The 11213-nt window shown below is 39.5% G+C and overlaps 1 protein-coding gene across 1 annotated transcript in view; it reads left to right on the forward strand.

Moving 5' to 3' along the window:
* Positions 1–11213, forward strand: part of gfra4a (GDNF family receptor alpha 4a) — a 228059-nt gene that overhangs the window by 180570 nt on the left and 36276 nt on the right. The window contains exon 5 of the mRNA XM_014017074.1: positions 9789–10128. Within this exon, the coding sequence (XP_013872528.1) occupies positions 9789–10128 (340 nt within the window). The remainder of the gene's footprint in view (positions 1–9788; positions 10129–11213) is intronic.

The following is an 11213-nucleotide window of genomic DNA, read 5'->3' on the forward strand; positions in this document are numbered from 1 at the left end:
GTGCAAAAAAAAAACAACATTGGTCCAAGCACTAAACCCTGAGGAGCTCCATGGCTAACTTTAATGTATGATTTCCTTATAACATAAACATCTATCAGATAAATATTAAAATCAGTTTAGTTTTGTTTCTGTAATCTCAATATCAGAAGCATCTCTTAAATTTAATTAGTAGAGCTGACATTTGTTTCCTTTATCAATAGCCACACAAAATTTACATTTTCCTTTACAATTTCTGTAGTTAAATGTTGCATAGTATTTTTTGTTATATTTTGTGCACAAAATAGTCAACTTTTTCTCTCTTCAGCTTGACCAAGGTTGTCTCATTAAAACAATGGTCTAAAACTTAAAACAGAAGAACGGTTAGGGTTAGGGTCAGGTTGCACCCATATCTACCTCCACCCAAAATGAGAGTTTATTATTTTTTATGTTAACTGCATAAAACTACACAGACAAGGAGGTACACAGTTTTCTGGATTGGATTTCTAATTTTAAATAAAATAATTTGACAAGATGTTTTTCTTTTGGCTTCCTACTCTGGGGGTCACCACAGCAAGTAAACTCGCATAAAATATTTGGCAAATGTTTTATACTCGTCTCATGTAACTTGGGTTCAAATCTGCAGCCTCAGGATTACAAGCCCACGACATAGACCACCACTTACAACCGACAAAGTACTAATTCTACAATGATACTTCAAATTACCATAGTTGTGGGGTGGGGGGGGGTGTAAAATAATTCTAAAATAATACTGAAGAAGTGATGTGTGCATATTTACCGTATTTACCCTTTTCCTTGAAAGCCTCAGTCATTTCGCTCAGATAATCAGGTAAATAAGATCCACCCGTGGGTGATGGAGAAAATGTCCTGATATGTCTCCCCTCAGTCTTTGGTTTTCTGTGTTCTGTTCATGTCTGGCCTGTCTGTTCCAAACTGCTTGACTTGATAATTTATCTTTGAAATTTAGTCTCACGAATAGATTCTTAAATAAAAATATCTCCACTGCTGCCATAACAGGTTTTGCTGCATGTTATACTTGCATTAAGTAAGATTATCATTATAATTATCATCACCCTAATGAGACTCTATTGGAGCTGCTTGCAGCTCAGATCACTCTCAACAGGGCATCAGGATAAATCTACACATGGTTACAATTGTTTTACAGGATTTACGGTGCAGATGTATTCAGTGTAGGAAGCATTCAAAAGGCCTTTCCTTATATTTTTGTGACTCAACCAGCTGTTTTGAAACCCACCACAAATGTGAACAGTAATTGATAACACTTCAGCTCAAATTCAAACTTCAAGAAAATCTTCTGGTATGTCTGCTATTTTCTAGTGGGACATTATGCTTAAATCAGATTAGATCATAATTCACTCACACATTCTCTGGTGTCCAAAAAGCACAAAGAAATTACAGGAACAAAGTAAACGCTGATCCTGTGATCTTCCTTTTCCAGTGAGTGTGATTATGTTTTGACCTCCTGTGCTGTTTATTAGCATCACGCCACCTGTTCTTTGAATTATAGCTTTACCAAACTTTACTGTACTGATGCCTCATAAATTTCCCTCTGCTAACCACACAGGAGGTCAAAGTTGACATTCACGCCATGCATCTTGACAAGTTGACTGTGAAAACAACAGAAGTATGATTAATGGATGTTTTTCCACATTTATGGCATCTCTCCCTCAAACAGAGTAGTGGTCCTGCTCAAAGATGTAAGCCGAAGTGGCAGCCTGTCATATTTTGAGGAGTATTGAACAAACAGAATATTTCACTCTTTACTAATTAATCAGCTTCCTAATGGAAAGTACAGTAAGTCTTCACAGCAAAAACAGGAATGTTAAAATTTCAGTGTTAAACTTTTGGGTGTTGATTTAACACTCCCGTATTATTTTAACACTTTCTGAGTACACTCACACCCAGTGTTGGTGTTAATTCACAGTGTTGATTTCCTCAGTGTTGTCTCAACACTGGACAGTGATAAATAAGCTCCACCCACAGTTAAGTCTTATGTAACACCTAACTGTTGTTATATGACACCATGCAGTGTTAAAAGAAGTCTTGTGAAAAGCCCCGCCCTCTTCCACCTCATGTCAGACAGGCCAGCATTTACCCAGCGTTCCTTGCTGAGAAATCTTACAAAAATGATGTTTTTGCATGTTTATGACTATTAAAGACGTTCATGAGAGTAAAAATTAGTTCTGGTTAGTTTTCTTGTTCAATTTGATCAAGTTGTTCAACTTTAAGTTTATGTTTTTGTCCAAAAATTGACACCATTAGTGAGAGGTACATCCTGGTGTGTGAAGGATGACTCCATTATAGAGCTGATATTAACTATGAGTGTTAAATTTACACTCAGTTTGATGGTGTATTAAAACTTTGTGGTGTCTGTTAATCTTTCAAACACCACAATTTCCTTTGTTAATAAAAAAAATACACTAGTGTTACTTTTAACACTTTATTTTAACACTGTTGAAATGTTAATGTGACATCCAGTATTGTGGAATATTTAACACTGGTTGGTGTTAAATTAACAAAAAAATGAGTGTTAAAATTTACTTTCACAAATGTTATTTTAACACCAGCGAGCGTGGACACATAGACACTTTGTTGGTGTTAAAATTAACACTGTGGGTGTTAAATTAACACTAGCATTTTTGCTGTGTTGTTGTAAAGCTGCTACTTTTTAAACCTATTACATGTTCTGTATCCTAAGAAAAACTCTTTAATGCGTCATTGACCCATAGGAGTGGTACAGATTGTGCTTCCTCACGAGAATTTTCCACTTCATGCGCTCTGCACTGAGGGAAAATAGATCATCAATTTAGTTTTCTTAGGGTTTTCTGATGCAACACATTGCTTTTTAAAATAAAAGCCTTGCTTTCCTTCAAGGAATGAATAACTGACTGCATTTTATGCCAGAGCTTTACACTAAAACCATCTTATGTTGATGGAGCTGTACTCATTTTGGTCAAACCTTGCAAAACACATGCAACAACACAAAATATCACCCAAGTATGTGTGGGTAACATCTACTTCACAACAACTTCAAGCAAAATATCTGTAAAACAAATTGAATTGTGGCCATTTTTGTGTTTTCTAAGGTCATTTGGCTACGGTGGCCATCTCAGTTAAATATATCATATAGGGGACAAACACAGTGATATTTGATAAGTGAAATGAAGTTTATATGATTTACAGAAAGTGTGCAATAATTGGTTAAACAAAATTGGGCAGGTACATAAATTTGGGCTCCAAAAAAAACTTAACTCAATATTTAGTAGATCCTCCTTTCACAGAAATAACACTCTCTAAACGCTTCCTACAGCTTCTAATGAGAGTCTGGATTGTGGCTGAAGGTTTTTTTAGACCACTCTTCTTTACAAAACATCTCTTGTTCATTCAGGTTTGATGGTTTCTGAACATGGACAGCTCTCTTTAAGTGACACCACAGATTTTCATCAATATTCAGGTCTGGGGACTGAGATGGCCATTCCGGAACGTTGTACTTGTTCCTCTGCATGAATGCTTTAGTAGATATTGAGCAGTGTTCAGGGTGGTTGTCTTGTTGGAAGATGCAGCCCCGGCGCACCTTCAGCTTTGTCACTGATTCCTGGACATTGGTCTCCAGAATCTGCTGAWRTTGATTGGAATCCATGCGTCCCTCAACTTTAACAAGATTCCCAGTCCCTGTAYTGGCCACACAGCCCCACAGCATGRTGGAACCACCACCACATTTTACTGTAGGTAGCAGATGTTTTTCCTGGAGTGCTGTGTTCTTTTTCCTCTGTGCATAACGGCCCTTGTTGTGCCCAAATAACTCTTAGTTTCATCAGTTCACAGCACCTTATTCCAAAATGAAGCTGGCTCGTCCAAATGTGCTTTAGCATACCTCAAGCAGCTCTGTTTGTGATGTGGGTGGAGAAAAGGCTTCCTCTGCATCACTCTCACATACAGCATCTCCTTGTGTAAAGTGTGCTGAATTGTTGAACGATGCACAGTGACTCCATCAGCAGCAAGATGTTGTAGGTCTTTGGTGCTGGTCTGTGGGTTGACTCTGACTGTTCTCAACATCCTTCACTTCTATTTATTGGAGATTTGTCTTGGTCTGCACTTCGATCCTTGACTTGAACTGTGCCTGTGGTCCTCCATTTTCTCACGTTTCTCACAGTGGAGACTGAAAGCTGAAATCTCTGAGATAGCTTTCTGTATCTTTCCCCTAAACCAGGGATGCCCAACCTTTTTTGAACCAAGAGCTACTTTTGAAGTCGGCAGTTTGCCGAGATTTATTCGTCCAGTCTCAGTATCAAAAAATAAACATAAATTTGTCTCCCTACTCCTCACTTCTTTAAAGTAAATAAAACAGAACGTAATGTGTTGCTAGTTTTATTTAATTTAAAGTATTGTCAAACAAAACTATCAATTTAACCATATATTTACCTACAAAAAAAGAAAAGATAAAATCCTAACTTAAATCCTGACAGAGAAACATAAAAGTGATGCTCGAACAAAAAGTACCATTTTTTACCTCCTTCAATTAGTACTCACTGTACCGTGCAAGCTATGAGGGCTGGAAACCCTGAGAACCACAGAGTTAAATAACTTTGGAGCACGGGAACTCGTCTCCATTTATTCAAAGAACTCTCCTCTCTTCTCTCCATACAGGAGAAGAAAAATAAAACAAAAAACTATCAGGGTCAACATGGCTACCACAAGAGTACCGCCCTTTTTTTTTTTCAAAATCAAAGCACACAATATAAAATTCTCACGCAGGCTGTTATAAAACACGGTGCTGAACTTCCAGGACCAGTTTCACCTGATCAGATCTGTTCCTTTTATTGCCTGGAACAGATCCATCAGGTGGGTTTCTGAATTTTATGCATTATTGCATAAATATCGCCCGCCAGGGGTTTCTGGTTAAATCCAGGTGGTAGAGCGGGTGCTGGACGTAGGACCATGGTTCCAACTCACCAGATCTCTTCCTTCCTCTCTTCCTCTTCCTTTGCACCCGGATCCGATGCTCAGAGCTGGCGCTAGAGGCTCCGGAGTAAATTGAGTACTGTATCACCCAGCAAAGAGCCTTTTTTGGCCGATCGTTGGTTAATAGCTCCGCGGGGGAACGTCCCAGGAACTTGCAATCACCTCCAGTTTGTAGAGGAGGACCGTAGCTTTCCAAAGTCATCTCACTTTCCTGGATCCGCTGCTCAGAGCTCGTGGGAGAAGCAAACGAAGGTTGAAATTTCCTCCCAAAAATGCGTGTAAAATGCACTAAGTCGTGCGTAATTTGCTTATAGCTCCGTGGGGCAACGTCACAGAGACTCCATTCAAGTATCAGCTTGTAGGGCAGAACCAGAGCTTTAAAACCCGACCAGCCACTACGGGATCTGATGCTCCTAGCCCGGGGAGGGGGGCTAAAACCACCCCGGCGGGAGGTCAGACGGTGCATAATTTTGGAGGTTTTTCGCTCATATCTCCACGGGGGGATGTTGCAGGGACTTCATTCAACTTTCACCTTGTAGGGCAGAACCAGAGCTTTCAAACARGACCAGCCACTTTGGGATCTGATGCTCAAAGCCAGCGCTAGAGGCTCCGCAGCACGGTTGCACTTCACGGGCACCTGGGAACCAGCTGGCAGGCGACCAGTCGCCCACGAGCGACTGGTTGGGCACCCCTGCCCTAAACCAAGACGGTGAACAATCTTTGTTTTCAGCTCATTATGACTCCCTCACGCGAAGTGTAGGTGGGAGTCATATTGTTTTCGTATGATTTATTTATTTATTTATTTATTTATTTATGCATTCATTTATTTATTTATTTATTTATGCATTCATTTATTTATTTATTTATTTATTTATTTATTTTCAGTGATTTTTGGTCAACCGTAGCACAAAAACGGCTGCACCAATCAACATGAAATTTGGCAGGACTGTAGATGAGTCCRACCTACACTGYGCCAGCCAACGGTTTTACAATAGACCCCATATTTGAGGCGGGGGCTCCATCCAAAGATGGGGTGTCTGGACATGCAAAAATGCTTATAATTCAGAAAATGTTCAACATAGGAGCTTCAGATTTTTGTTGGTTGTTGAGCTCTGATGAGGGGCAATCCATCAGGTCAACCAAAGCCCCCTCCCCCTAAAAAAATTTAAAAAATAAAGACCACCACCCAAACCACTACAATTTTGTGATGCACCTAGTAGCATAACATTTATTGTGAACAAAGACTTCTGAGTTCTGGTGAATTTGTGCGTTTGGGGGTCATTATGTTACTGCTATGCGGTATCTAGTTTGAAAGTTGTTTTGAGACTCCCATGCTGCGACTCTTCAGAGAAGATGCAAAGAGGAGAAAAACTTACAATTGCCCCCCTTAAATATCCTTTCTCATAATTGGAGTCACCTGTGTTATGAAGATCAAGGGTCACTGAAGTTACCAAACCTAATTTGAGTTCCAATATTTAGTTCTAAAGGTTTTGAAATCAATAAAATGACAACAGTGCCCAAATTTATGCACCTGCCTAATTTTGTTTAACCAAYTATTGCACACTTTCTGTAAATCATATAAACTTCATTTCACTTCTCAAATATCACTGTGTTTGTCCGATGTATTTAACTGTTTTTTTATCCAAACAATCAATGATTTATAAAGGTAAATCAGGAAAATTAACAAGGCTGCCCAAACTTTTGCACCACACTGTAATTAAAAAGGAAGCCAAATTGTCATTTTCCCTTTGACCATAATAATATTATTGGATTATTTCCGGGCCCCTATTGCTGGGATTGATAGTCAGAAAATGATCCACACTTTAAAAAGCATACAGACAAGCAAAGAGTATGGATGAATACTGAATGTAAAAATCAAACTAAAGCACTTCTGAGTCTTAACTCTTCTAAGTCAGGAATATCTCCACACTCAAGGTGTGAGTATAAAAAATGTGAAGACCAAACACACAATGACCAAAAGTTAACGTGAAAACCTGTCTACATTTTCTATTGATGCAGATGCAGTTTGTGAAGTTCCATCCCATCCATCTCCATGGACTATAAAGCAGTTAAGGGGATAGTATGGTCGTTAAGTTTTCTCTAATACAGGGGTCCCCAAACTTTTTTCTGTAAGGGCCACATAACTTTTCCCATCTCTGGTGGGGGGCCGGAGTCATTTTGTAACAGAAAAAGTGTGACTATTGCAGGAGTGCCTAAATGTAAAAAATTTATTGTTTTCCAGAAAGCACAATCAAATAACCCTCTCTGGGTTCTTCACAGTACTGTATGTATTCTGCTGAGCTAACAGTCCACTTTTTAGCTTTGAGAGTTTGTTTGCTCGCATTTGGCCTTGCAAGCTATCATACTTGTCTTTGTGACGGGATTCATAGTGTCGCCGCAGATTGTGTTCTTTGAATACCACCGCCTCTTGACAGATGAACAAAAAAATAATCATTTATCCACTGCAGCTTAAATACCCTGCATTCTGAATCAGTTTTTCTCTTACCTAATCTTTTCGCCATTATTCCGTTCTCTCTTTGAGAGGGGCGGGTTTAGGATTTTTTTTCTGGGGGTTGCCAGATAGGGGCACAGACCGCAGAAGGGTGGAACAGAATGTCACGTTATATGTGTGTATGTATGAAAAAGTTACTAACTAATAATAGTTAATAATGAAAATAGTTCATAATGAAGGAACATTTTATTGCAAAAGTCCAACTTTATAATCAAATATAAATACACATATATGAAAAAAACTAAATGCTCTCTGGTATTGTTCTGGGGGCCGGACCAAATGGGGAGGCGGGCTGGATCCGCCTCGTGGGCCGTAGTTTGGGGACCACTGCTCTAATAGTTATTATTAGTTAATATTCTGTCATTTGGAACATCAGTCAGAGCACCCAGTACTGAGGCAAAAGTCTTCATGGCTAACCAAACACGTGTCAGTTAATGTTTTTTAGCCTTTTAAACAATGCTTTCTTGAAAATGCCACATTAGCTAGTATTAAAGCTTTACATCTTTGCAAAATGTTGTGTGTTTAGTTTGTCTCTGTTCTCTCCATAGATGTCAACCCCTTTGGACATTTACCTGTATACCATCTTCTAGAATCTGTACATTTCACAAGAACAATCTGTGGTACTTTCACTAAGTACAACGGTGGGGGATTTGGCTGAGAGAATGATGGTGGTGGAGCAGGGCGATGTGTGTTTGTGGGTGTATGGGTGTGTGTTTGTGTGGAAGGGACATTGTCTGTGGCGCAGCAGGCAGTCTATTAGAGGGACGAGGAGCAGGGGACAAACTTAACATTTCCTTACAGGCCGGTTCTGAGACTTTACAAAAGTTTGAAGATGAGATTTTGAAAAAAATCCAGGAGATTTTCTACACAAACGTCTGCTTGCTGAGTATAGACAGACTTTGTATATGTCAACACAAATTTGTGCTGAGGTTGCAAATGATATCATTCCACTGGGGAGATGAGTAAGCTCTTGGACCAACCAAACATGCTAGTAAGCCTAAAATGTTAATAATAAAATAGACACTTGTTTGGCTAGCCATTAGCCAAGACTTGGGGAAGACTTTTACCCATTTCCTCATACTTCGTGCTCTATCACTGTTGATAACTCTTCAACAGAACATCACTAAAATGACCAGACTATCCCTTACAGTTAGGAACACAGTAACCTAAGCTTTGTGACGGATCATTACTTCCCTCTCCAAGGTCATCCTTTTTTATATGACAGCTCAGTCAGTTTTAAATCCAACAGGAGACACAACCACAGGCACTTAACAAACTAATGAGTAGCCCTATTTGCCAGAGGAGCTAAGCACCATCATGGCAGTACTGACTGGAGGGGTCACATGGGAGGATTGTGGGGAAAAAATGATGTATTGGGAAATAAAGCATCCAAAAGAAAAATGGTTATGGGAGGGGTCTCTCCACTGCCTCCACAGAGGTGGCTCATTACCAGCGGAGTCAGTGGGAGCATCGGCACTAAAGGAAGGCAAAGATGGCCAAAGCTGACGAAGAGCAGTTGCAGGAGGACAGCGAGAGCTGAGTGAAGGAGAGAAGAGATACGGAGTGGAGCTGATAGCACTGAAAACAGCAGGCACATAGCACAGGGAAAAAAATCAGGTGGATAAGCAATGGCTCTAGATGTGGGGAGGGAGAGCTGGATAGATGAATAGATGGATGAAGGGAAAGGAGCAGTAATTACAGGTCTTGTTGTGTGGCAGGAGAGATGGAAGAGCTACTTCTTTTGTGCTGCCACTCTGAATTAACCTAGCAAAATGAAATATTCAACTATTAGGCCTTGGCTGAAACACATCCAGTGCCCAGGCTCATTTAACTTTTGAACACAATCCATGTTCTATTGATTAAATAAATGCAGGGCATTCATTTAAGTAAAGCACACTGCAAACTGCCAAAGTTTCCGACAAACATCATTTGATAATGAGAAATGACTTAACTTTTACATGTTTTGGTCAAAACTTAAAAATAGTATGTGATATCACAAAATTTTATGYTCAGAGTGTGTGTTGTAAATGACTCTAAGCTAGTGCTATATCAAATTTTAGCAGAATATATTGGCTGTAACTCAGTCAACATGTACCAAAATGCACATTTTGTTTTCTTTTGGAAGCGCAACACAACATCTGAGTCCAGGGGTGAGAGTGGCAAGTCATATCAACACCAATTACGCTTTGAAATCATTTGTAAACATTGCTTGGGATTTGAATTTCTCAAAGCGCACAGAAGACTGAAAAGCTTTTTACCTGTCATTTGTGTTTTGCTCTTTTTTTCATCCTGCCAGAGTCGGAGGTAACAACGGTGAACCGCTGCCTGGATGCTGCCAAGGCATGTAACATAGATGAGACATGTCAGAAACTTCGTACAGAGTACGTCTCAGCCTGCATTCAGCCATCAGCCCGCTCGGGGCCATGTAACCGACCAAAATGCAACAAGGCGCTCAGAAAGTTCTTTGACCGTGTTCCCACTGACTACACCCATGAGCTGCTGTTCTGCCCCTGCACCGATACAGCCTGTGCAGAGCGCCGCAGGCAAACCATCGTGCCATCTTGTTCTTATGAAGAAAAGGACAAGCCTAACTGCCTGGTTCAACTACGAATCTGCAAGGCAGACTACGTGTGCAGGTAGATACTATTTGAACGCTTGTCGAACATAAGAACATTCCATTCACTCACCTTTTACTGACCTGAAACATTTTTTTAATGATTGAAATTTTGTTTTTGTTAGAAATTTTTTACAATTTATATATGGTCTCAAACTCTTTAGAAAGTACATGTATTAGTTACAAGATGGTTTAGAAGCTGTTTAAAGTACCCTCATTTTAATCTATGCAATACAGCAAACAGGGATTGGATTTGGAAAATCCTGGTGTGTCAAAGTACAACTGTGTCAAACTTTAGGCCACTAACATGTGCAAAGCTTTGTTTCATACACCGTTTTATTACAAAAACAGCTAGATCTCTTTCATCTGATGTGTTTTTACTGGAATTTTTAGTATGTTTCCACATGAAACTGATAAAATCATTCTTCCAATCATTTTTCAACCTGATTCTTAGTCAAGTTTAGGGCAATTTGAGTAGCTGGTGCCTCTGGGTAAAACCTCACTGGGCTGGAGACAAGCTGGTAACTCAAGATTGCAATTAAACAAAATTTTCATTGCTTGACACGTTGTTAATGTTTGCAGTCAGAAGGCTGTTTGGTAATGTTTATAGTGGGCAAAGTTTGAAACACACAGCTTATTTTCATGTCCTCAGCTTGCAAAACTTTAATCTAGGCCAGTGTTTCCCAAAGTTGGGGTCGGGACCCAAAGTGGGGTCCTGAAACATCAAGGTGGGGTCCTGAAAAGATTTTCTGAATTAACTACATTTTGCCTTAGTTGTTATAAAGGTGTGATGTTAGTATATTTAAAATGGATAAATGTAATGTAAGAAAATTTAGTGTCCATTAACTGAAATCGTGATGAAACTGCATCAATATTGAATAGATTAAAATGTGAAGTGAATGGACCATACAACACCAGTGACTCTGGAGTGAACGCCGGTTTATTGCTGTCTGTGCAAGCAGGAAACCAACGCTGACGAGAAACCGGAAGTCCCAGCTTATAAATACATGCTCTTCAGCATATATAAAAAGGCCTTTATACAGTGGTTTGCAAAAGTATTCATACCCCTTGAACTTTTCCATATTTTGTCACATTACAACCACAAAC

The sequence above is a fragment of the Austrofundulus limnaeus genome, unplaced genomic scaffold (assembly GCF_001266775.1).
Source record: "Austrofundulus limnaeus strain Quisiro unplaced genomic scaffold, Austrofundulus_limnaeus-1.0 Scaffold160, whole genome shotgun sequence".
NCBI classification, from domain to species: domain Eukaryota; kingdom Metazoa; phylum Chordata; class Actinopteri; order Cyprinodontiformes; family Rivulidae; genus Austrofundulus; species Austrofundulus limnaeus.